The sequence below is a fragment of the Echiichthys vipera genome (genome assembly GCF_963691815.1).
Source record: "Echiichthys vipera genome assembly, chromosome: 14".
Taxonomy (NCBI): domain Eukaryota; kingdom Metazoa; phylum Chordata; class Actinopteri; order Perciformes; family Trachinidae; genus Echiichthys; species Echiichthys vipera.
In genome coordinates, this window is record NC_139839.1 from 9,701,528 (window position 1) to 9,729,456 (window position 27,929).

Genomic DNA, 27,929 nt, shown 5'->3' on the forward strand with positions numbered 1-27,929 from the left:
TGCCTGTCGAATAAATGTTCAGAGGGGAATTTGGGCTAATGCACCGTGACAATACGACAACTTTGCAAGCACCTGCTTGTTTCCACTGCACCTGCCACTCTCCTTGGTGCTCATTTTTCCCCCTTCAGCATTCACACGTGTAGGTTTTTATTTAGAATGAGATCAATTGTTTGTATTTTCTTTTTGTCTGTTTAAACAAATAAATCTTTACTGGATAGGGAAATTACGCTATATATGTGGAAGTTACGTCCATATTATATATATAAAAAACATGTCCACAGTAAAAATACTGATGTCACCTACATGGTGTTTTAGTAAATGTACACTGTTTTAATCATATGTAAGATGATATGATATGGTTACATATATGAAGTCAATTGTTCTTCCCATCTTTCAGTGAAGATAACAATAAATGCTGCTCAGATAAAGCTAGCTTCAGCATATACTGTACACACTTGCAAATGGAAACTTGTCGGATATATCCCTGGGTCAGTAAAAACAGAAGACAGAACAATGCTGCTGAGCGCATGTGACCTACTTTGCTCTTGCCATTTACATCATACACAGTTCTGCCAAGCACCAATTTAAATCTATTCATTTTTGTGTTATTTCTTCATCTTGATTAATATACCTGCTCTCTTTAGAGGTGGCATTAAAATAAATTTTGTTACATGCCATTCAAGCAATGTCAGGGTCTAAATAGGTCGAGTGATAAAAAGGAGAGGGGAGAACAATCAGGAGATAATGCAAGCAGCAGTATCAAAGTTATTTGTCAGACAGTGTGGGATAGACAATCATTTTTTTATTTAACATTCCAAATACATATTGTTTTCTCAAACAATCCCCCAAAAGTCACTGGAAAGAAGTTACACCCAACTTAAGCAGGAGCATTAGCATACTTATATAAGGATAGTGAAATAGGTACTATAGAGTTCTTTACAAAGGACAATGCAAAGCTCAGGATTCTCTTTCTGGCTTTGTTTCAAAATATGTCAAAAGACGCAGAAAGCACATATATCATAGAAGAAGTGTGTATGCTGCCAAAATATAAATCCTCTGGCACAGGCTATTTAACCTCATTCAGTCAAACAATCAATTAGAGTACAAAATTATCAGCAAAGCTAACTAATCAGCTTTTTTGTATGTGTGTGTGTGTATATGTGTGTGTGTGTGTGTGGGGGGGGGGGTATTTACCTATTCTTAAATTAACTGGGCTGTGAGAGCCAATTTCTCTGATTTAAGCAGCAACAAACTGACGGGAGCTGTCCTTGGTGCTGATTGGTGGTTTGTTATGCAGATGAAACTAATAGAGCTGTCCAAGGTGCTCACAGCATGAGTGATTTTACTCAGGCCTGCAGCTTATTGAGTATTCTCAATGGATTGATTGTATTATCAATCCCCACAGTTGGTATAAAAAGTGCATATTTAACAAACCAACAACTTTCAGTCTCATTGCATTGGTCACTGCATAAGATTATGTATTGTAATTTGTGCTCCCCAATAGTCTATTAGGGACCCCAGGATACAGCTGGATCACAGCTCTCTCTGCCACATTAAATTATTTTAACTGCTGCATCTTAAAATACGATGATATATATATATATACGTATGAGTCATCACGTGGTATACACCAATTGTGTGCTGGCAGTGAAAAATAAAACCACCATTTTTCCTGTAGCACCAAGCTAAGGCTTTTTCCCCCTATTCAGTGCAGCCCTTCTTCCGCTTGGTGAAACCACGCATGTGTTGATCCGTGGTGCAGCAACGTGCATCAGTTCCTCTCTGACCCCAGCATTAATCTGCATTCAGACCGAGGCTCCACTGTTTTTTTTTCCAGCTGCTCGATGCTAGAGTAGCATATTACGGGGGGCTTCGCCGTCTGTGGTAGTTTTAGGGCCCTGTTAGGCTGACGATTCGGCAACAGACAGGCAAAAAAAAAAAAAAAAAAAAAAAGGCAAGCGACGCGAAATCAAGCTTTCGACTCGCATCGATTTTGTTTTGGCTGATTTCACTCCTCCGCACGTCCGCCTCGGGTCTAGATTTTCAGACCCGCTACTGCTAACGTGCGTAATGTATCGTAGAGAGGAAACACAGTAAATAGACGGACACGTCCATCTGCAATAAAGAGGAAACGAAGATGGTGATGATGGCTTCGCCAAATTTAGCCTCCAAATGCTCGACAGCAATGGCGAAGCCTTCCCTCCCCCTGAAGATGTTGATCTGGGTGTTCATCGCCGTTACTCTCCCTACAAGGTAAGATAACAATGCGTGAGAATTCATTTTACGATCATGATTCTATTTCGGGTAGCGCGTGTCTTGTTTTAATAAGACATTTTTTGTTGCGGTGTCTCCTGTCTAATGCCAACACTAGCCTGTTTTAGTGAGATCCTGGGCGATTAGGTTACTGAGGGGATCGAGTCTCATCAGAAATCCAAGCATGTAGGGAATATATATTGTATATCACACGTTGAATTGTGGTTTGACATGGGAGTGTGATGCTATTTTTTCAGATAGCCATAGCGACACATGCACCGCATCACTGAGATTTCGTGCATCAAAATGCTTTTTTTTTTCCTCCTCACCGAAAACCAAAGCGACAAACAACTACAGACTGCAAAAATATTCGGCTGTGGGAATGAAATGACTTAATACCGGGCGTTTTTGTAGACAAACATTTCAACGAAGAGACCAGTGTATCACACAATCTGTCCAGCGTTAGAAATAGCATAGTGGCAGGCTAATTTGCTTGAAGCTAAGGCTACATATAGTCTCTGCTAAGCTGCCTTTAAGGATCAAGTCTATTCTAAGAGCCAAAGCTTCATTATTAACTGCAGTTGTCAGATGTAGCCGAACTCCAGTAGCTATATGCAAACAGTCGTTCGCAATAAGGACAACTTGAGCATAAGGGGTACGTTTCACCCCATGTATTTCAAATTAAAAAAGCATTTCAAAATGGCAGACAATCACACAGATAATGTGTAAAGACACAATAAGGACAAGGATAACACATATGGATGCATCCTTGTCTTGTACGCACACACACACACACACACACACAAATGACCATTTAAGCTCTAACTGAGGTGCAGATTTGAGTTTGTTAAGAGAAGCTGTTTGGCTCCCTCGCCAAGACATTATTCTTGTGTACTAAGATCAGAGAAGTCTAGAGGAAGGATGGCTAGGCTCCTCGCTTCGCTTTCGCCTTGTGCTGCTGGAGGGTGAAAAATGGAGGCAGATAAATCAGGCAACGTTCAATCGGCTTCATGCTGATCACAAACTCGGGGATCCCTGCCCAGCCTTAATTGTCAGGCCTGTGTATTTCTAATTGTATGCACAAGTAGTGTTCACAGTAAGCTTGAGTAAACACTACACTTTGTCCCACTGAATTGCATCCAAGATTGAGATATATGTGCAGTTTATGGATTGTATAAGTTGTACATAAGTGATTGGAACATAATAAACTGAGATGTGACATTTGGGTGCTTCTTAAATATCAGAACAAAGCCAGGTGTATTTAAACACTTGTGCAAATGTAATACTTGTGGCACAAACCTAGTTATCCTCCAATGACAACGAGATATATATTTTTTTCAAATAGTTTATATGCAAGTTATAACAGCTATTGCTCCATAAGTTGCATCGGATGTCACTTGTGATTCATGTATGATATCTTACATAAGGCATCTCTCAAGGCCTTGGGCATGCTTTTGGTAATCTACGCTACTTTGTGACTCATTGGCAGCTACAATGTGTAGTGATGTCTGCTTGCATCCCCATACATTAACCACATTGTACAGTTTATTACTGTTTTTTTTAAGGTAGAAGTCAAATGTTGTAAAGGTTTTGGCATAAACTGTAGTTCCGTCGGTCACTACATAGGCTTTAGAATTACGTCCAGGGTCCGCTAGTAGAGTTTGTAAACCATGGTAATATGGCCATGACAGAAGGAAGTGATGTCAGAGTGAGGAAGTACTCTACTCAGGTTTTCTATTTTACCAAGAAATGGTAACTGTTCAGCAAATTACCATCAAGTATATAAGGTGGCAGATGAATTTAATTATTTAATCACAATTAGGGACCCACTACAAATTTTTATTTTATTTTCTGTTTTGACTTTTCCAACCACTAATGTATCAGATCACTTTTTAATACTGATTTATATAACTCACTGATTAAAAAGAGCATATATTGTTTGGGCACAAGGTATACAGTACGTACACAGGACATAACAGTAAATCAGATTTCAGGACGGTCTCAAAGTGTAAGTTTCCCTTGAGTTATGCCAGTTTTTATTTAAGTCACCAAAAACGGCTGCCAAATAATAAACATGCAGTTCTTATGATCTCATATGAAAATACAAAACTTTTAGTAGGTCTATCAGGATAGTACTGGTCTTTAACAATATATTTTGGTCATAGGCAGAAGTGAGTAATCCGCGGTATGCCATATTTTCTCTAAATCTTCCAGGGTTTTACGACATTACACCTAGATATTTTTTCTGATGTGACTCATCAACTAACATTTCAATGTAAAACATATAGTCCATGCCAAGTATCAATGTCACCAATGCAGGACTTAAATAAAATAACAACAGCAATGCAATGCTACATGTAGTCTTGGCTTAAGAGAAACATCCCACGACAACCTAACAAAACGTCCTCTTGCTAATCAAATAAACAAGTAACAAACAGCTTGCCAACAACATATACACCCACACAGATATCTGTTGGCACTTGAGTGGCTTAATCTTGTAGCAACAACATGCTATGGGCATAATACAATACATGACATGAATATGGTACATAACAATATTCAAAATCGATAAAAACAAGTACATATGTGTAGTATTATACTGAGCTAGGTGTGGATAAAGTGACGACAAATTTCAGATTCAATTTTATGAACTCAATCCTGAGTCCAGCATGCCACTTGTTGCATTCCAGTTACAACCAACCAAGACTGTTTATTAGTAAATGCAGTTTAAAAAAAATTATATGCATTTAAAAGGGAAACCTACGGTGAATTGGACTCAATCAAACCGTCATTCACTATCTGCCTCTTGTCATCACTAGGAAAGGGTTGGGATGTGAAGTTTTGACAAACTGTCAGTCTGTCATGTATCCCATAATGACTATCATATGTATTTGTCTAAAAATTCCTTCCTGTAGTTGATAGCACACATATGTCAATCATCTTTTTTTCCCTATGTCAGTTCAAGACAGTTTGACAGGACAGTGGAAGATGACAGTCAAAACTCATAGCTGCCTCTTTGCTTACAGTCTACAGATAGTCTGTCATATTCATCACTCAGGAGGTATTAAGGTCGGAGTAATTTCAGATTTCTGGGTCAGAGTGCCCTGAGTTAACAGTTGTGATTACTCCCATTAACTCAGGCCAATAAATAGGGTCATGGATATTGGCACATGACATGCCTTGCTATTTCACAGTGTTCTATCTAAAGTCCTTTCACTATGGCATTCACTAGTTCTGTCTTTATTCTAAGAGATCCTGTGGATAAATATAGATCTACTACCCTTAATCCAAATGGGTTTGTCCATTTCTGTTTTAGTGACACAGGTACACAGCAGGTGAATGATGATACTAGAGTAGAGAGACGATACTTACATAGTTACATAGTCCACTGATGTTTTATTTTTGTAATACAGTATATATATATATATATATATATATATATATATATATATATATATATATATATGGCCTGATTTTACATGGATGGAATAATTTAATACTAAACACTCAATGTTGGATTAAAAGAAAAATGATTAAGGCAGACTGAATAGGATTTCTCCGTTGCAGTGTGTATACAACATTTATACATTCATTTATTCAGACACCCAGAAACGCCCTGAATAAAAATAAAAGACAAAATACATGCAGGGTACAGATACAGACACCACCACACACACTTATAGGGGGTCATAGAGGGTTGAGAGGCATGCTGTCTGTATGAGTCTAGACTGTATATTGTTATGTTGTTTCGAAAAATCCTATCCATTGGGCCTTTTTTAAAAGTATTGTGATTTAAAATGCAAAATATGAAGCTCACACCACCCAGAACTGGACCCTGCTATCACTCTCTCAATGTTTGACAAGTTCTTTAATTTACCAATCTTGGGCAGCATCTAAATTACTTATTGATATTTTATGTTGCGGCTGCCAAGGGTTTGTTTATATCACCATGAAGACAAACCCCATATTTGAAAGGTACAATAAATTACTGAAAGGCCATTTTTCTGGATACACAACATTGGCAACATTTCAAATGGCCTAATCTGCTTTATTGTACTTGATCGCAGACAAGTCAACACTGCATGTTGATATCAGCTAATCTATCTGATCGGATTCAGACTGGACTGAGTGATGCCTGTAAATGCACTGGTTCACACTACCAAAGGTCAGTTAAGTAGAGCAGGCTGACAGTCCATGTGATTGGCTGTTAACAGTCCTGTATGTGAGTACCATAACTGCAGAAGCAAATTGGCAACCTGTTTGATGAAGCAAAACAATTTGCATACACCTTACATGACTACAGTTTGTTTATTAAATAGGGTTCAATCGTATTGCGTTATTTGTTTTAATGATGGTAGAGCTTGTGAGAGGAGGGTTGTAGTAACAATGTGACTAGCAAGAGGGGTTTGTTGTGTCGTTGGCATAGGTGCAGGAGCTATTTGATGCTGGTTGATAATAATCATCAGAGTTCATTAGATTTGGTCCCTTTCTTAGCTACAATTTAAAACATGCAAAGATGATAGCTCAAGGGAACTTAATGTGGATGCTAATGACTGTTTCCATAGCTGGCATTGCTATCATTACCCTACATAGACCATCTCATGAATGTGTAAAACTGCAGAGGATAGGGCAGTTCTCTGCTGCCTTACATGACATCTGAGGGGATATTTTAATTGATCTGTTTAGTAGTAGGAGCATGTTTGGACCACTGCATATCGAGCAGATGAGAGTGTTTCTTGATTATGGCGCTAAATGTGAAGGGGTAGAATGTATGAAAATATCAGATTGTCCTTGATGAGAGTAGATGTGAACACCGACACTTAACTCTAGTACTCTCCATCATTACATACACAGCAGTGAACATACATATGCATGGAAAACAAACTCTAATACACATAAACACACACAAACACGCACACACGCACACGCACACACACACACACACACACACACACACACACACGCACACACACACACACACACACACACACACACACACGCACACGCACACGCACACACACAGATGTAAATCTCTCTGTGGATCTTCAGGTACTGAATTAGTAGGCAAAACCTCAGATCTGCCTGCATTGAAGAACACATGGCTCTTCCTTTGATCTGCTTGGAGCATTTCCATATACAGATACTGTAGATAAATATACAGTAGATGATAAAACTGCAGCAATGTAACAGAGCAGCCTTGCTTAACCTATCCATCTATCTATCTATAGTATCCATCTTTGCATCTATACATCTATCTATTCATCCATCTCTAAATGTTAACATCTATCTATACGTCTAACTCTACATCTAAACAACTATCTCTTAGGGGTGGTAACTTGTACTTTTTTTTCTGACCCATACCTTATTAACCGATCATTGATTGTTAACAGACAAGCAGGAAACTGAGTCCCAGTTCACACGTCTGGGAGGCTTGGATATACTCATCGCATTCTGCCGACAGCTGCAGACTTGTAATGGACGTGCAAGCACAATGTTGCGTGTTCCTTATTTTTCTGCTAAGTTCATCGTTCTCATAACGGGCTGCTGGACAGCACTCACAGCAACCAGCTACGGAGCACCCGGGCAACATAGAGTACGACAGCAGACACAGAAACACAGCTAAAACACTGTTTGCAAGTGCATAAGCTTTCCGATATGCTACTCCTACAGTATAAAAGGCACATGTGGTTGCATGTGTTGCCCCCATGAGTTAAATTTACTTTTTTACACACACACACATATATATATATATATATATATATATATATATATATATATATATATATATACAGGTATACATACACACATACACAGTATAAATAAATATACATATATTTATATAGCCTCCTCCCATCTATATATATATATATATATATATATATATATATATATATAGTTCCTTTGATCTGAATTTCCATATACAAATACTGTAGATGATAAAACTGCAGCAACGTAAAAAACACTAGAGCAGCCTTGCTTTATCTATCTGTCTATCTATCTATCTATCTATCTATCTATCAACCAACGTATATATACCATATATGTTCTATAAATACACACACGTACACAGTATGTATGTTATATATATGGAGTCTGTTTGTGATAGAGGCATATCTAAAAGGGTCCACCTTAGTGAAATTATTAAGATTTAATGTTTTAGGCAGTAGTGTTGTGGTAGAGATGGATGGCACTTAATGGCACTTAATGCAGTCCAAGGAAGAGTGCTGGTCAAAACATTATTCCAGCCTAAGAACATGAGAAAGCTATCAGGACCTCCATGGTACGGTCTCTTTTTTCCCCTGATTATTACTGACTCTTTATTATTTCATTCAGAAGTCTCTTTTCTTCTCATTGCTCTAAAGCTTTGCTGAAAGCTCCCAACTGTTTCACTGTTGCTCTTTTTTATACTGTTGCACAATCTCTCTCTCTCTCTCTCTCTCTCTCTCTCTCTCTAATCTATAGTTGTATTTAGTTCCATGTAATTAGTAAAATAGGCCTAACTTGTAGATGCATATATGCATGCAAGTAAGATCGCAAAAATAGCAGTAGATATGAGGCGTAGTTGATTGCAGCTTCAATTGGCTATTACCCAGGTTTGCATGGGAAATTAGCTCCTTCCAAAGAATGTGTGCCTTTTTGCACTGGTGTATTACACGAGGAATAAAAACATTTTTTGAAAGAAAACTATAGAAAATAAAGAACAATACATTGTAATAATTGTGAATTTTCTAAAACTAAACAGGGGATTGTGGCTTTGTTATTAACAAAGTTGACATTCACTGAGTTGCTGCAGTACGATGATTCTGATTGCACTCCGGACAAGGCAAGGCAAGTTGAACTGCCTTATTGTAGAATGGTGCTCTTTAATCAAAGCTATTTATGTTAAAAAGCATTATTATAAAGATTACACTAAAAACACTGATCAAAAGGGTGCAATAAAATAGTGAAACAGATTAAAGAGCAAAATAAAAGTCACATTACTGTAACACTGAAGTAGATTTATATAAATAAGTAGGCCCAGATTTGTTTAAGCAAGATAGTTTTATAAAAGAAAATGTCTATCATCGTTCTATATTTCATCGTTTTTTTTTCAGCTTCCGAGAGAGTAGTGTGACTCTACTGCAGTACTTCTTAAAACCTCTTTAAGTTAATATCTTGAAGTCAAAGTATTTTTAGAATATTGCTACTACTTCATGTAAGATTATTTTGTGACTTTTTTTCATTCTCTTTCAGGGTTGCTAATCTCAGGAAAAATCAACCATTAAACAACACTATTGACAAACCCCTCATACACAAAACACGTCTAGAAGGCAGTCCCAAACACTGATAACATATTGAACTGCTGTCTTAGTAAATCATACACTAATTACACCCGGCCTTGCCTCTTTCTTGCAGACATTATTATATAGTACTAAGTCTCCTATAGGCTCTTTAATGGCAGCCTGTTGTTGTCAGAATATTAATCTGCCCTAATGCATTGTCATACAGATACTAAACCTCCATCCCAGACATATAATTTACCAAGATCCTTTTGCAGGAAAAACATTAACAGTTTTGTCCTCGTTTTATTTGTGGTCTTGGGCACTTGAGACATGATTATCTTTTCAGTTTAAAACGTCTGAGTTGAAGAAGTACACTCTGGAAAATTGGCTTGTTTTTTCAGCTCTTTTCTATTTATGATTTAACTATCAATTCAGCCATCAAGTCCCTCAACTTTGCTTTCTTGGAATTTGTTAATTGAGATGAAAATTAAAGCTTTGACTGTTATTGGAGGTGATTGTGGAGGTTATCATTCAAACTTTAGGCCTCAAAGTTATAGTATATGTAATTCTTACATTTATTTAAATTTATTTTGTAACATTTATGCAATGGAGGCCATTTTGAGAAGCAGCAGGAAGACTTAAACATGTCAGCAGATTTTGTGGGGCTTTTAAACAGCTAAACTCAAAATTGTACTCATAAACTTGAAAGAGGAAACAGAACTAAACATTAAGCTTCTGAAATAACCTATGAGGTTACTGTTCCTTGTGTATAAATGTGCACAGGGGAGCAGCAGCAGAGAGCTGCTTTTGTCCTATTAGAGAATTAAAATATAACAAATTTAGTATTTCCCTCACTAATAATGTATTTTGCCCATGCACTTTTAACCAGAATGTTTATTTTTATGATCGATCCGTGGATTAACCACGGAGCCACGGATATAACTGCAGTTCGTGAATACCTAATCTTTCAATGACTAATTCACCCTGTAAATAACAGGACAAAACTGCAACTATGGCTTGAGACCAGGTTCTTGTTGGTCAATGAAACAGTTGCTTTCTGCTTCCTCAAGATAATAATGTGCCAATTAAGCGCCTGACTACACCTCATTTCAAGACCATAGGTGCCAGATGGGTTCAAGTTCATTTGCTACCATCACAATGCGGGTGCTGGGTGTAAACATGACAACTGAGTTGGTCTGAAACTATCAATGACTGTTGAGCTTTGCTGTGTACCGTTTTGTCCTGGAAGATAGAGCCACTAGTCACTAAGAATGTGTGTGTTTGTAGATGCTGGGACAAAAGAGAGATGAGATTAACAGAAATTTTGACATTGATATTAGAAAAATCAACAGATTCAGTTTTTTAGCATAACTAAAACAAAATCCTGGTGTGCCCGTTCTTACAATATGAAACTGGTCGTTTTGTCAAAGACCAAATTCTATCAAGTAAAACTTAAAAATTGAAATTGCCTCACTTTAGAAGCTTTATCAGGGAGAGCTAGCCACTGGAACTGAAGCCAACAAAAAGCAGAACATCAGAGTGAAGATTCATCATATATTTTAGTTTGTAAAATATAGTAGCAATGTAGCAATAAAGTAGCGATGGTGTGGTGATGAAAAGCCCTGAAAATATCCCATCCCAAGTCCATCTCCTGACCTTGGATTGAGATATTCAAAAGACTTTGTGCCTTGTTGTATGTCTTTATAAAGAGAGCAGAGCATGCTATGAAAATCACTCTTGCTTTCCTTTCAAAAAAAAAATCATTGATTGCATGCGTTTATTTTTCTCTCCTCACCACAGCTCCTTCCAGACTGATGACGACGATGAGGTGGCCAACAAGACGTGGGTGCTGACTCCCAAAGTGTATGAGAGTGACGTCACACACATCCTAAACAGCCTACTAGACGGATATGACAACAAACTCAGACCTGACATTGGAGGTGGGTGCTGATTTTTCACAGATGATCGGTTTAGTCACAGAATAACATAGAAATACACCCACGTCTATAGCCAAATGTGTAATCTAAAGTGTATATGCACTCTGACAAACATGCTTGCACCCAATCACTTTACACATTAGCTGTAGAAAATAGGGTTGTAGCATGTCAACCACTGATTTCTAGAAGCAGTCTACCATAATGTCACTTGTTGAAGACAATCCATGATTCTGCAGCTTTGGTAAGCCTGAAACACAAGCAAACTAGCCCTAAAATACACCCCCTTTTCATCTTTAATATGATTCTAAAACTTGTCACTTAGAAATACCTTAAATTCAGGGAATAATTCAAAGCCTTTTCCCTTCTTTAGAGAATCAAGCAGCACTTAGAGGAATTGCATCTTAAGGCACTTGTGCAAACTGAGAGGAGACACTTAAGATACTTTAAAAAAAACCCATCCAGTGACATTTATACTTTATGTGCACATACTTACAGCCACCAGTTTTTTAAATATGAAAAACACATCTGCTTTTAAGGAGCTGAGAAAACAGGTCAATATTCAGGGACGTAACACAATAACAGCGCTTGGGTCAGGAAAAAAAAACACTTGCATTTTGACATTAACACTAGTGACACTTTACTTGGACTGTAGCTTGATGGCTTGGAATAGCTTGATATAATCCCAAAGCTCAAAGATTAAAAATCATGTTATACAGCGTAAATTTCTTTCCATCCTACAGTTTGGCAGACATCTCATTTTTAGCCCCCTCTGACTGTCTTTAGACGGTTTAAAAGGCTGTAGCTAAAGATGTAGAGCGGGTCATCCACTAATTGGAAGATCCGCTGTTCTTTCCCCGGCTCCTCCAGTCCACATGTCAAAGTGTCTTTGGGCAAGATACTGAACCCCAAATTGTTCCCAAAGCCATCAGTGCATGGATGATTATATTAGATAAGCAAGTTGGCACCTCGCCTCTGCCATCAGTATATGAATGTGTGTGTGAATGTGGCATGTAGTATAAAGTGCTTTGGGTAGTTGGAAGGCTAGAAAGGCACTATATAAATGCAAGTTCATTCATTCATTCATCTTCAACCGCTTGTCCCTGGAGCCGATCCTAGCTGACATCGGGCGTGAGGCGGGGTACACCCTGGACAGGACGCCAGTCTATCACAGGGCACATAGAGATGAACAGAGACAGACAACCATTCACACCTATGGGCAATTTTAGAGTCATCAATTAACCCAACACATGCATGCAAGTCCATTATCTAGTTAGCAATAATGCTGTTATTAATACTGCTTGCCAAAAAGCCAAAGTTAAGCAACATGGATTTGAAATTGGATTCAGATTTAATAAAATGCTACAGTGTTAAACACCAACCCTACTCACATGCCAAGGCAAACCTCATCAGCTTGCTCTTAAAGGTTATTAAGTTTATTTGAAATAAACACTGAAAGCATACATTATTTCTTTAAGTCTACTCTATGTTTTAAATTCTAAATGTCATTAATTTCGAAGGGACTGATTACTTGTTGAAGAGTCAACACAAAGTTTAGGACTTGGACTCAACTCAGGACTTCGTAGCCACGACTTCTTACCTACTTGTGACTTGCCTCACCTCTGGTGGTAGTGAGTAATAAACTTGGTTATGCCACTGGATACATATTTGAATATCTCTTCTGCAAACTTTGAAAATTATAAGGAATAACAACTTAATAATGACAGGGGATGAAAATGGTAGGCCAGCTGCACTTGGTGGGATATACACTCGCTGTAGTAATTGAACACGGAGTGTTTAATATGTACAGCATACAGTTCATTATTACCCCATGATGGGTAACACAAGGTATCCTTGTGTGTTTACTTGTGTCCATTTTATGTGTGTGTTTTGTGTGTTGACAGTCTGCCAGGCTGACTATAAGTAATGTGTTCCTGTATTTATGTACACACATATGTTATGGTCGGTATAGCAGTCTGTCAAGGTCCTGCAAGCCCTGTGTTGTTGATGTGAAGTAGACAAGTAGCTTACCCCCTTCAATTTGACAGACAGCTGGGCAGGGCTCCCTTGTCTGCACAAGTGCACATATATCCTAAAGCCTGTCACGTCCATCTGCAAGAGCAGAATAGGGAGATATTCGGTACCCTTGAATACTTGATTCATGGGTCAGTATTACTGGGAAAATTGGTTCAAGTCAGAAACCGTCACATACTTCTACAGAATGATAAAGATATACCACTCCATATGCTAGCAGCAAATTACTTCTCTGGCCACTGTAGAGGCACAGGGTAGTGCTGTATGAAAGCGAGAAATGTCAAGAATAGTTTGGAAAAATGGCCAAGTCTCATCAGTCTATGTCACAGAGTTACATCTGATACATTTCTTCACACATGCCACTGAGAGGTTCTTTATATCCCCCCAGATACCACCCCCTATCGTTGACGGTGCACTGGTCAATCAGTAGGCCTCTTGGGGCGGCTGTGGCTTGGTGGCAGAGTGGGTCGTCCTCTGAGAGATTGGTGGTTCGACCCCTATCTCCCCCCGGTCCACATGTCAAAGTGTCCTTGAGCAAGACACTGAACCCCAAATTGCTCCCCGTGCTGCGCATGGGTGTGTGAATGTGGTGTGAATGGTTAGATCAGATTAGATGGTATGTAGATGTCCACTGCCATCAGCGTGAATGTCTGTGTGAATGGGTGAATGTGACAAACACTGTGAAGCACCTTGAGTAGTCAGATGACTAGAAAGGCGCTATATAAGTACAAGTCCATTTACCATCCACTCTCTTGTGCAACAAAAAGTGTATAGTACCTCACTGCCTTTCCACATAAAATATAGCCAATTATTTTAGGTGGAAAAAAACATCTAAACCAGAGGTACCAGTGCCAAGAATTGACCTGATTTAGCTTCAAAGCATGACTATTGAATTGACTGAAATGATGGTACAAGGTGAAAACATCTGAGTAACACGCATGTAAGTAGTAAAGTATATTCTTTACACTGCTCCTGTGGTTTTCCCACATACTGTGCAATACTGTATGTGCAATGCTGCATACAATGTGTCACATTTCATGAAGTGCACCATCTTTATTCTTTAGACTTTAGAAGTGGGCTTGTGCTATAAATTGAAGAGCAGCTCCGATCTGCTTTGAGGTACAGCTTCAACCCAGAGAGCCGCTGCTTAGCTGGGCGGCTGGCTGCCACTGTCTTAACCATCATCTTCAAACGCACTATCATTTCGCTCATTGAGTGGTGGTATTCCAGCTGCTGCCAAGTTACACAGCTACAGAAGGGTTATAATTAGCCGTCTATACTGTCATCTGATCCACCAACCATCAACCGTCCAACCAAACCAAGGCAAAGCGAAGATTCTCCTCCACTTCTCAGAGCGCAGATTTAGATCCACCACTGATTGTGCCACAGCCTCCCTTTGAAGTCCATTGTGATGCTCATTTAATTTTAATGCCCCTGGATGAAAACTGATGCACTAGGACAGAGACAATGATAGAAAAAGAGAGACAGAGAGAGATAGAGGCTCAATTCTTAACATTTAATTCTTAAATTATAATACATTCATGACTTTGATCAAGTTTGTTGTCTTCTCGAATAATAAAAATATAGTTTCTTAGAATTCACAAATATGGAGAGCAACGACAAGGACATAAAGTTATTGTACAACAAGTTTAATTAATAATTCTAAATGACTGCTCATGCATGGTGCTGTATTTGTTCAGTCTATGAGCTAATTGGATGAGCCTTTTCCAGGACGCTTGTGGTGGGTGTGTTGGCATGTATTATGTCGTCTCATCATCAAGTTAGAAATCTTGATGAGCACAGCCACTTTATGTTCACTGGCATCTTGGAATAATGTTTCCTTGGCATCTGTTTGAAATACATCTTCTATCCAGTTGGCTGAATAAAATAAGACACATTTGTTATTTATTTATTAATATTCTATTTATGCCATGGGTATAACTTTATATATGATTTTACTAGGGTAACATATTTTCTGCATGACATACATAAATTATAATTATGCCAACGCAATATAACATGCACTAATATTTATAGCCACTCACTGATGTATTCGTCCAAAAGCAACGCTTAATTGTTGAGAATATAATGTGAGACTAAGTAGAGCAATTTGTATGTGTATATGAGGATGTTCATGTTTGTATGAGGGGTGGGGGCGCAATGCACTTTCATGTATGCCTGTGAGGGACATGAAAAATGGATGCAAAACCTGCACTCACTCCCGCTGTCTATCTCTCACACTCACCATAGCTTCCACATCAAGTTAACCTGACGCTCCTCTCAGACACAGCGTCCAGTCATCCATAAACATACGCATTACATAGCAAAGTGTAGTGATCCAGGCTGACTTAGATGAGCTGACAGGATGAGGCATCCATTTGACACCAAGCTTTCCCAGTAGCCTCAGCCATACTTTTTCTGCCGCCTGTCTGACATCTCATTTAGTGTAGGCAGCAAACACCAAGAGGTGTAATGCATGGCGGAGGGCAGATGGACACATGCAGGTTCACAGGCAGAGATATTTAATTTAAACATGAGAGGATGCACATGCAACATTTAATAGTTTCCAATGTAACTGGAGGAATGTAACTTCTAAAAGTGTGTTTCTGTGGGAATGCTGGGCATCAGCAGGTCGTTGAGGAAAGACAGTAACTGATTGGCTATAGAGAAGCTTGCAGGCCTAAAGCATAGAAAGGTAAAAAAAGGGATTGATGGAATGTTGCAGAGGGCACAAAAGTATTGAGGTAAATGGGACATGAGTTAGGCCGTAAATACAGACAAAGTGTGTGGTTCCCTTGACATTGGCAGGAAGCCTGTTTGAAGATGAAGTTGGCCCTGTAGGCTTTGATGTACTGTAGTCTCCTTGCAATGCACACAAGGGTTTCTATCAGCACAATCTGATGTATCTCAGACCTGGTAAAATCCTTATAATATAATACAGTGTCATAAAAGTAAATGGGATGATTTAAATTAAGTGAATTACTGTATATTCTCGAACAAACTGAATGTCATTGGTGTTTACACTGGACCCTAAAATGAATCAAGCCAGAAATTATAAAATATAGGAAATCTCAAACATCTTTTTTACAACCATTTGAAAAATCAAACAGTCAATCACCTGAGACAGTAACAACATCAATAATTGATTAAAAAAAAACAATTTACCTCAAAATGTCAAGATTGTTTTTTTACATTTGTCTTTATTAGAAGTGCATTGAAATATTGGCCTGATATGTTATGAAATATTAGACTATTTGCTTGGACGCATGGTAAATCAATAATCATCCCTAACATGGATTTTCCTTCTTCTTTGCAGTCAAACCGACAGTGATCCACACAGACATGTTTGTCAACAGCATCGGTCCAGTAAATGCCATCAATATGGTGAGTTATACTGGAATATGTTAATCTGTCATCCTGATCAACTAAATAACTTACAAAAGGAGAATATTTGTTTAGAAAATGTGTGTTCAACCTGCCTCTATCCTCAAGAAGCAGGACACTGAAGCCCAGCCACTTCCAGAGAAGAGAGCTACTCTGGAGCTGGCAGGCATTCAGGGTCCTGCTCAAGCACACTTCAGCAAGGCAGATGCTTGCTGTCATGGCGGATAGGCTGGTCCATCTAATCACTATGTTGCCCCACTGCCCTAGTAGTGTTGCAACACAATGCAGCTGTCAATCAGCTATTTAACTACTGCACTGGCCTTTGCACCACAGTGGAGATATGTGGCCCATTTATTGCATCTACGTTACATTGAACAACTCTTATTTCAAGTTATAAACACTGATTCATAGTTCACCAATTGTGTTGCTCAACACAGAGGCCAGATCTCAAAGCAGCATATTTGTAAATGGCTGGCAAATCCTAAGATGTTAGCGCTTTGCAGTTGCCAAGAACTGCTTCAGCGACAATATGAAGTATCACCTGTTCTAGCTCTTTGTGTGTTAAATAAATATAAATATATAATAATATATAATAATATAAATGAATATAGCAGTTTTCCATTTGATCTGGTTTGAAAACAAGGTGTTTTTTTAAGCTTTTGGCCACGTCTGTCTGTTGTTATGAGTGACATATTAAAATTGTGTTCTGGTTGCTGTAAATGGATTTGTGTTCACCAGTTATTTTTCAATTTTAAACATTTCTTAGATACGTATGTGCATTTAAAATGTGTTTGAACGCTATTAAAGTAATTTATATATGAATAATTGAATAACCTTTCACCCAGGTGATATAAAGGTTACCCCTTTCTGTGAACATGTTTGTATCAGTATTCTTCTTCTAGTGTCTGCATATAACTTTATTATATTATTAGCAGTAGCAATAGAATAAACCTAATAAAATCAGGTTATGTATTTACCACGTTATTATTTTAAGATGTAAGAAGCTTGTTAAGTCTGCAAAGCCAAGTCTGTGTAGCATTTGTTTTATTGTTCTTACAGCAATGCACATCCATTTCAGCCAATATGAGTGGGAGAAATGCTTATTTGTACTGTACCAGCCTCCAAAAAGACATCAGTGTATTCCTATTTATAAAAATAAAAAATTGATGAGTTGGGAGTGTTGAAAAACAGTTTCAAATAGGAAGACTCTCCTCCATGTTGGTTTTGCCTCTTGTAATGTTGTTACAGTGCACAGTAACTCACTCTACAGTATATTCAAAAAAATGAGGAATAGTAATACAATATATAGCTGCCATTCTGCAGTGACGGACAAAAGAGCAGTTCACCTGATGGTGGAGAGGAAAATTTTAATTTGAGAGAAAGAAGGATTGGAAAATGAGAGTCTCTTGCACATCCCACATCAGTGTTGTTTGATGTGTCATTGTTTTCTGTGGCATGTCCCCGCTGAGAACCCACTTCTATTGTAATTCTACAAAGCAGTCTGCTCTACATGGTGGTGGCGTTTCATTCCACTTAGTCTTAGCTAAAACACCCACTCTCAATAACTGCAGCCACAGTGAAGTTGGAAGAGAAGTATCATTTGGATCAGTTAGATAGATAAATATGTCTTTCTGCTCACATAAGGGACTGTGTGTGTGTGTGTGTGTGTGTGTGTGTGTGTGTGTGTGTGTGTGTGTGTGTGTGTGTGTGTGTGTGTGTGTGTGTGTGTGTGTGTGTGTGTGTGTGTGTGTGTGTGTGTGTGTGTGTGTGTGTGTGTGTGTGTGTGTGTGTGTGACGAGAGCATCACGCTGACATGAATCGATGACTGATTACTTCACATTAATATGTAATAAGTGTGGTTTGGCCAGTACATTAACACTATGATATGACAAATGTGGTGTGGTAGGTAGACTTTCTGAAGAGCAGTAAGCATGAACACAAGTTTTAATTATGCAGAAATCTCGGAAATATGGCAAAGTTGCAACTCATGTTGGAGTGGGGGAAGGGCTGGGCCAGACTAAGACAGAAAAAGCAGATTTTAAGATGAATAAAACCCACAAATTGAGCTGAACAGTTCTTAGCTATTCTTAGATGTGTGCAGAAGTTTGAATTGAAAGAAGTATGGTTCTGTGAACGATCCCAGAGTATATAAAGGTTAAAGCAAAAAGAAGAAAAAACATAGAACCCAAATTACGATCCTCAGGCATTCAATCTTTCTCTCATCATTGGATTTGAACTGTCGGCCTGCCCTTTGTTAAAAAAGAGGATGTTGAAAGGATGGGAATGTGGCCTGGTGTTCAGTGTTGTTTTTTCAAATCTCGTTTAGGACTCTTTGGTATGGATTTAGGCTTTATTGTTGGACTAAGCTTTGTCAGGAAGTTAATGCCCTCTTGCACATAAATCCCCAGATTTTTATTTTTTTTCTCTCCTGCTGTACTTCACTTTGAACCTCAGGGCTCAATCCTTCCACATAAAGTAAAGAAAGACAGATAGATCCCTTTCACTCCCTGTGTCTCCTTTCCCTCTAACATTAGACCACATCACAATTTTGCTCTTAGCTCTTCAACTCCGCCTAGGCCGCTTTTCATCCTGCATATAGATGTTCTAATACAGCTATCACAGGGCCTGAATAGGAGACATATGGTTTTGTCAGGCTCAGGACAAAGTACTTAGGTTATAAGGTCAGATAATACTTAAGCCAAATAAGGGGAACTATTAATTGCCCCGTTGAACTTTAATTTTAAGGTTGAGGGCGTCAAGATAGTCCTTTTCAACAGAACTCTTTAGTAGGAACAAAAGCACTTCTTGGCCTGAATAGAAACCATCTTGTCTGAGAAAAAAAGAGCCTCTAAATCTGTTCCAGCATTAAGTTTTCACTGGCATAGGAAAGTTCCCCTCAGCCAGGAGAAACAGAGGAGTGCTTTGGAGCACACATTTCGATATGATCCCATTACATCTCACAGTTCAAAGCCGCATATTGGTGACAGCACTGGTTGCAAACCATACTGTTAGCAAGGTTTTCCTGACAAATGGAAACTGTTATGTGTCATGTGATATATAAAGCATGTTGGGTTTTTAAACTGAAGGTAAACATAACCATTCTGGTAAAACCGTGCTCTGTCTGTCATCAGGAATACACCATCGACATCTTTTTTGCTCAGACCTGGTACGACAGGAGGTTAAAATTCAACAGCACAATGAAGGTTCTGCGTCTCAACAGCAACATGGTTGGGAAGATATGGATCCCAGACACTTTTTTCCGCAACTCCAAGAAGGCTGACGCCCATTGGATCACCACACCCAATCGCATGCTTCGAATCTGGAATGATGGTCGGATACTCTACACACTCAGGTGAAATGTCAGGGATGCCTGGGATGAGACATTAGTAATATAATTGATTTGGGTATGTCTCATTCATCAGACCCACAGATTGATTGTGTGAGTGGGTGGTAAAATTATTTGACTTAGTCGTTATCACCCACGTTTTATCACATTGAATGCTTAGAATTGTCAGTTATCATTATCGAAATATTTTGCATCCCGTTTTAATGCTATTGTGTCTAAACCAAAATTTAAAAAAAAAATGATCAATGTTTGAATCATAGCTAAGATAATGGTTAGTTCAAAATATATTAACATTCACAATTAATTCTACTGTTCTCAGCTGTATAAAGCAGAAAACAATAGATTGCAGTGTAAAGTCAAGGTAATTAGTCTCGACTAGTCTTGACTCAAAATTTCAAGCATTATACCTGGACTAAGAACTAATAGCTGTACAGCGTTTAATTTTTTATTCAGATTATTTTCAGTTCGTTGCCACACAGGTGCTTTCTGCTCTTCCTGGAATTCACCACAAGCAACATGTGTACTTTATTCTGAAGCACCTAACAATTTACAGCTCCTCTACATAAATGATTCATGACACTGATTATCCTGAACAGGCCTTGGGCAATTTTAAATTTCAGCATTTTAAATGGGACATTAATTAGCATGCAGGAAATCTGTCCCATTGAATGAGGCAGGAAGTCATTAGTGACAAGGGAGCACTGGAACTGCATGGCCTTAGACTAATATTTTTAGACAATTTTACATGTAGTATCTGGCAACATTTTTAATGTTCTTATTGTGTTTTTTCATTAGTTTGGGTTTCAGAAATCCTTGTGAAGATTTATTTTTTTTAAATAATATACATTTTATACTATTGGTAGATATTGCTATATTTTCTAATAGCCTTTTCTTGCCTGAAGAGCAAGGCAGATATTAATTGTGCTTATTATCATATTTTGCATACCGTCATGAATACAACAGACGCTCAAACTGACACCACAATATATCATAAGTGATAATAAGAGACAAAGTGAACTATTCTGGACTCAATCAAGCTGTGATGGATGCGCTGCTATGCAGAACACTACCTCTCCACTTCATTAATTTGTTAAGGAACTCAGAATTTCACCACTGGTTAATTAGAATGACCGCCGTGATTGGAGGGACTATGATACATGACAATAGCGAGTGCATGGATGGGTAAAGTCATTTAGGTCATTCTCTCATTAGGGGAAGTTTAATGACTTTGCCTTCAAACTCCCTCAAGTGTGAAAAAGAAAAGACGTGTGTTGCTGTGAAAAACATCAATTTCGTTTTGTGAAATTCTAATTCATTTTCCATTGTGTTAATACTGATAAGATGAGTTGTTTAATACTGACTTTTCCTACCCCCTCTTTGGTGTAAATTACTGTTTTGTGAGAGACTGGCATACCATTTAAAATCTATATTTACACATATACATTTTTCTATAGTAACTGCGCCGATCCTAATGCTATGTCCCTGCAGGTTGACCATTGATGCCGAGTGCCAGCTTAAACTGAACAACTTCCCAATGGATGAGCATTCTTGTCCCCTGGAGTTTTCAAGCTGTAAGTTTGGCCATACACTGATCCCCTACTGCTTAACCTCTTCCTCTGTTTTCATCACAATCACACACACGCTGTGGCCAGTAGTCTTTGGATTTCTTTCACACCACTCTTATCTCCAATCAGATCAGTCATATGCGTTTTAAGGCTTAACAAACATATGTGCAAATGAAAGTGTATATATGTACAGCATGTGCAGAATATCTTGCTCCCATTGCCAGATAAAATGTTCTCTTACTCTTCAAATAGCTCTGTAATAGATGAGGAAAATGTAACAATATGTAGTTAAGTGTTACAATGTGAGAAATTTGAACCAAAACATGTTAAACAATTAATACATTTATAGTATTAGCATTTTAATAATAGATATCTTATTGCCAACTCGACCAAAGGCAAAGTACTGATTAATTTCCCTGGCTCATGTCAATACTGTTCTAAAAGACATTTCAAAATGTGACAGGAGTCCAAATGAGTCAGTCCTCCTGTGTGAGGAGGGATGGGGGGTACGTTATGCTAATGAGGCTGCTATGGATCTACAGAGATGCACCATGGGATAGTCTCCAGAGAGAATGCTTCCTAAATAGCTCCAGAGCAACAAGAAAGAGAAAGCAGAGGGGTAGCAGGCCTAAAAATGGAACAGAAGCATTCATTTAAATTTGATGAAAGCCATGGATGTTTTCAGAACTTTGAAAATCGCTTGATGTACTGTACATGAGCTCAATCTCAGAGGCAGCAGGCGGAGCAGTGTGCAGCAACTTATCACGCGGCATATTTTTTTCAACACGTGCCAAAAAGCAACAAAGCGTCGTAGATTTTCCAGAGCAACCTCTTTTGCAGTAGTTTTTAGAGAATGCTTTACAGACACACACGATACACTATATTACTTTACTTTTCTCAACGTTGCATATTCATGTAATTGCAGCAACTACTTCGAAAACAACACAACTTGTTCCAATGTAGATTAACAACGTTGAGCTCCAGGAACATTGTTGTTGTAGCTTCCCAAAAGGACACTGAATCAATAATTTGTCCTGGATGTATTGCCAGCGAAGGAGCAGACCGCCTTCCTGCCTGGCTGTAATGTGGCAAATGGGCAGATGCTCCCATCCACTGCTCCTCTGAGGTCCAGCATTACTGGATGTCTGAGAGCACTTTAGTAATAAAGCCATTTAAAGTTTGAGCTGAGGAAGTTTTATGTGCATTATGACCATTCCCTCGTTGGCTGCACACAGCTCATCACTAGACTGAACACTAGACCATTCACAGGATAAGGAGCCCAATTCCAAATTCAACATATTATAAGTTTAAAAGAAGCTTAACTGTGCCTTTTTATTCCAAATCTGAATACTAGACATAAATCCAATACAAACAAATACAATTTGATTAGGATAATGCATCTGATCGCATAAAGTGAATCTGCATCAGACAAAGCAGATTGCTATTGTGAGTCTCACGACCAGAGAGTATCCTCTTGAGGTAGTGAAATTACTGCAATCCATCTCATAGACGGATGAGGGTCATTTTTTTTTTAATTGTTGATTTTTAGTCAGCTGAGTATTTCACAAAAAGAAGTTTTCGCTCCACAGATGGACTGCATATTTGAGTCTGTTATATAAGGGTTCTTTCATGAAACAGTTTATGTGCAAGCTAGCTGAGTTTGTGTGTATGGATTACTCTGAAATAAACCCGACTGTGCTCTATGCTTTTGTTTTTATTTTTAATGGTGTTCCAACACATTTTATATAGCGGAGCGCTTATCTAAAGAAACAAGTCTTAAGATATTTTCCAGAAGGGATGAAGGTTAGTTTTCGGAAAACAGTGTGTTGTGTTTGCAGCAATCTCTTTCCTTTCCTCTCCCCTCCTCTCCTCTCTTTTAATTTTGACAGAGCTCCATATAACTGTATTTTTTCCTGTTCAGATGGCTACCCCAGGGAGGAGATTGTGTACAAGTGGAAGAGGAGCTCAGTGGAGGTTGGGGACATTCGCTCCTGGAGGCTCTACCAGTTCTCCTTTGTGGGTCTGAGGAACACCTCTGAGATTGTCAGGACTGTCTCAGGTAAGAAAGCAATCTGTTCCCTTTTATAACACGCATCTTCTTCACACAAAAAAGACGCCTCAATCATTTAGTGAAGGCTGACTGAATATACACAGTCTTTGCTAGTGACACACTGCATGTGTCATCATTGGACAGTTGTGGTCGTGACAGAAGTGATTTCTTGAAACAAGCAGCAGCAGAACAGGGATTCCACGGGTGCTGCACAAAACAACATTCATGTTGGGTATGATATATTTAATCTGATGGAAGCAGGAGTGTGTAGGCAGCATCGCCTTAATGTGATGATGAAAATATGAAAATAAGGCTGGCATAATTACTATCAGCCTTAACCATGCATGCCACTGACTCTTTAAACGTTATAAAATAAAGTCAATTTCTTTTTCTGACTCTCTCAAAATTGCCATTCCTCTTCCAAGTCTGATTTGTAAGCTATCACTGCAGATCTGGTTGGTGTCTGTTGCTAGGGGTTACAGACAAAACTTGTAATGTCATAATCCGCTTTTTCATCACACTGCTTCAATTGAAATGTATTAGAGCTATGTACTATATAAATCACTTCTCATGTGGGATGGTCTAATGCCCGTACAACATGCACATTCGTTTTTTTTTCTATTGCTTTTCCTGACTACGTTTCCCCCATTTTCTTTTTAAGACTCTCAGTATAATTATATACTGGAATTCATGGTAATTGTGCTACTTTAGAAGACAATTTCCAGTGTGTGTGATGACTGTGAAATCTTAGTAGTTTCATAGCCACTTCTGTCATTAAGAATGTGTATTTAACACCATCTGAGCCAGAGGCCAACATTATCTACAGTACAGTTTCTGGCTGCTATTACAAAATCGTCCGATGCAGATGCTTTTGGAAAGTTAAGAAAGTCACACTGGAGTGATTTTAAAATATATATATTCAACAAAATGCCATTGACTAAAATTAAATTAACTGAATACGTTTTAGTGTCAATTTTGAAAGAAAATAAATTTGTTAAGTGTCAGTATTTGATATATGTGCAATGTAACTCCACACTGATACTCTACCTAAAATAATTAAAACAAAGATTAAACGTTGACTTGCAATTATGATTGTTATCAATATTATTATCTTCTAATACTAGAGCTAACACACAATCTATTTTGTTACATATTTTGTTCTACAGTACGTATGAAATAATTTGCCAAAACTCATTATCAATTATCATGTCATTATCATACCACTCATCATGTAAATGTAATACATTTCAGAAGCCTGGTAACTAGAAATACTGTTTGCCAGTAAAACTTTAAAATATTTATCTTCTCATTAAATACTCAATAGACTTCTTTCCCAATTGTCTACTATTGTAGTCAACAATCCTTCATAACAAGGGTGAATTTAAATAATGTGGTGCCTATTAAATATGGCATAGAAGGAGAATGTGCATCATTCATACATTATTTTAATCAGTATGTTTACAGTGTACTGGCTGGATTCCATTCACAATGATACAGGAATATGAATGTTTGCCTGAGGGAAAACAGCTGCTTTCCCCCTGACAGTGTTGATGTTTAAAGGGCCATTGTGTTTGCATTCATATGCTTGTTTGTTTTTGTTTAAATTCATGAGATGTCGGTAAGTAATGTATGTAATATTCTTCAATATATGGTATGTATTCTTTATGCGTCTGTGGTGTGACTCAAAGACAGCCTACCCGCAGAGATTAGCTTTGGCCATAGGAGAGTTCATTCTCATTAGATCAGCTGCATTATCCAGAGAAACTGACAATGACAATTTAAAATAAGGGTCTATTATAGTATGTACAAGTAATAATCCCCTCAAGAATCCTACTGTTAAATCACTTGGAAAGAAATACAGCCATTTCAGCATTTATTTGCTTAAACTTGTAATTTTAGAGATGATTAAAAATGAAAAGTTGGCATATGTTTCCTCATTAACACCAATGTAACATTATTTTTAGCTTCAAAGCAATCACTTTTTTATGAGACATTAAATTGTTCCAAGTCTATGTACAACGTGAGTATCGATCAGAGGGAAAAATGCTTTTATGGCGGTGCTATATATTTAGAATATACTATCGGCTGGAAGGCTACAAGAAAGTTAGACATGCGCTAGAATTGTCATTATTCTTTATATAATTTGCAACTCAGCAGTAGTAATGGGAAAGAACTAGTGAATACGGTTTTTGAACGTTTCTTATTTTTAAGGTTTTCTTTGTAGATATGTTTCTTGGTGAAGCAGGTGTAATTTATAGTGAGCATTTTAAAAGCTGAACTGTGTGCATACAGAAATACTCACCTTTGATGAATAGTTCAGTTGGAGGTAATATTGTGTTTGGAGTGTTTGCTGAAGGTGTAATTGCTGCCATCCCTGTTAGGTAGTAACCCATTACTCTGTAATGGTGTGAACAAAACAGGGACAAAACACCATGAACCATGAGCTTTTACAGAACACAAATGTTAGAAGTGTTAAAATTTTGTACAATTTTGATACATACATAAATATGCATGAGGATAATGCGTTGACCTCTACGTGTAGAGGGAAATGCTCACTTTTCAGTGGGGGCCAACAAACTAACCTCTATCAGGCATACACAGAAATATGCTTGAATGCACATGAAGTAGCCATGGGAATAACTGAATTCACCCAGTTGTTCTGCAATTTGCCACAGTTCACTGCAATGCAATGCTTACACAGACAGAGAGGCAAAGAGGCTGTGGTGTGTATAGCACATGTTCTTTGCAGGACCAAATGCTTGAACAGCAGTGGTGCAAGTTGATTAAAACACGTTATTTTAAAACAAGCTTGTACATTTGCTTTCTGTTCAAATCAAAACATTTTTCAAATGACAACATGAATCTGTGTAGGAGGATGAGCTGTAGCGGAGAATTTGCAGCATCCTCTGACTCTCTCTTTCTCTCTGATCTGGTTTGTTTTTTCCACAAACAGCCATCTGCTCTCTTGTCAGAGCAGAGAACCTTGGCTGTGGCTGAGAGACCTCTTGTCTCATTTTGCAGTCAGTTTGGGTATCTGACCTGCTTCAAGATTCATGAACACAACATCTGTCTCAAAAAGCAGTCAGTTAGGGCATTATAATTATCCCACTCACCTCAAGTACCCGCCATACAGTGTGTTTGTGCTGCCGAAACGTGTGCTGAAAATGTAGAAATATTCTTTAATGTGCTATGTCATTATCCGCTCCTTTTGTGCATGTTAAGTGTAAACAAACACTATAATAATACACTGGTTTAGATGTTTTCAAACTAAATGCTCTTTGACACTGTATTTTTCTGCAGCAAATTGAATCATTTTTCTTTGATTTATGTTTTTAATAGATTTATTTTAGTTAAATATGCTTTTAAATGTATATAAATATATTAAACTATCTACATATTTGGTAGAGTGATAACTTTGTTTCCTCATTTGAATCGATTAGGACTGCATCTTTGCATGAAAGGTAGCATGGAAATAGTATGAACAGTAGTTGTTTTTTATATGAAGCACAAACACTACAATAGTTTTTGTTGTTGTTGGTGTTACATTGAGCTTCAGAGGCGTTTCAACACTGCTTATGTGTCGACTGCTGTTGTAGAGTATAAAGTAGTCAATAGGGAGACTGTCCTTCAACGACATAACCCTGGGCTCAAACTCTCATTCCAGCATCTGCTGGTGTGTACAATAGACACTGAAATCCTGCCAGGGATATGGATCCATGCCTTTGTTCGGCCTAGAAGGTTATAGTTATTTACAATTATTCTTTAAAAAATGTACCTTTTCACTGTATTACAGTTCAACCACTCTGATACCGACACACAAAGCACTCTTAAGCATCTGTGTGCGACGCACCGGGCTTTGACCACGGCACTGTAAGATGACAAAAGAGTATAAAGAGTGACAAAGTCTATGCAGGGAGGAGGTCAGGGTGGACTGATGGGTCAAAAAAAAAAACACAGGACTTTCACCCAGGGGGCTGTTGTCCATTACTTATGTTTGGGAACTTGCTTGCATAGCGTACTTGAGAAACGTACGTAAGTCACATAACACACTGTTATGTACTTATACTTATATATACTTATTTTGACAAGTAGCTTTGTTGC

At 38.1% G+C, this 27,929-nt stretch overlaps 1 protein-coding gene across 1 annotated transcript in view; it reads left to right on the top strand.

Moving 5' to 3' along the window:
* Positions 1-2,118: 2,118 nt before the first annotated feature.
* Positions 2,119-27,929, top strand: part of gabrg2 (gamma-aminobutyric acid type A receptor subunit gamma2) — a 45,134-nt gene continuing 19,323 nt past the window's right edge. The window contains exons 1-6 of the mRNA XM_083926673.1: positions 2,119-2,253; positions 11,316-11,455; positions 16,800-16,867; positions 19,999-20,219; positions 21,702-21,784; positions 23,700-23,837. Coding sequence (XP_083782799.1) covers positions 2,138-2,253; positions 11,316-11,455; positions 16,800-16,867; positions 19,999-20,219; positions 21,702-21,784; positions 23,700-23,837 — 766 coding nt within the window. The 5' untranslated portion in view covers positions 2,119-2,137. The remainder of the gene's footprint in view (positions 2,254-11,315; positions 11,456-16,799; positions 16,868-19,998; positions 20,220-21,701; positions 21,785-23,699; positions 23,838-27,929) is intronic.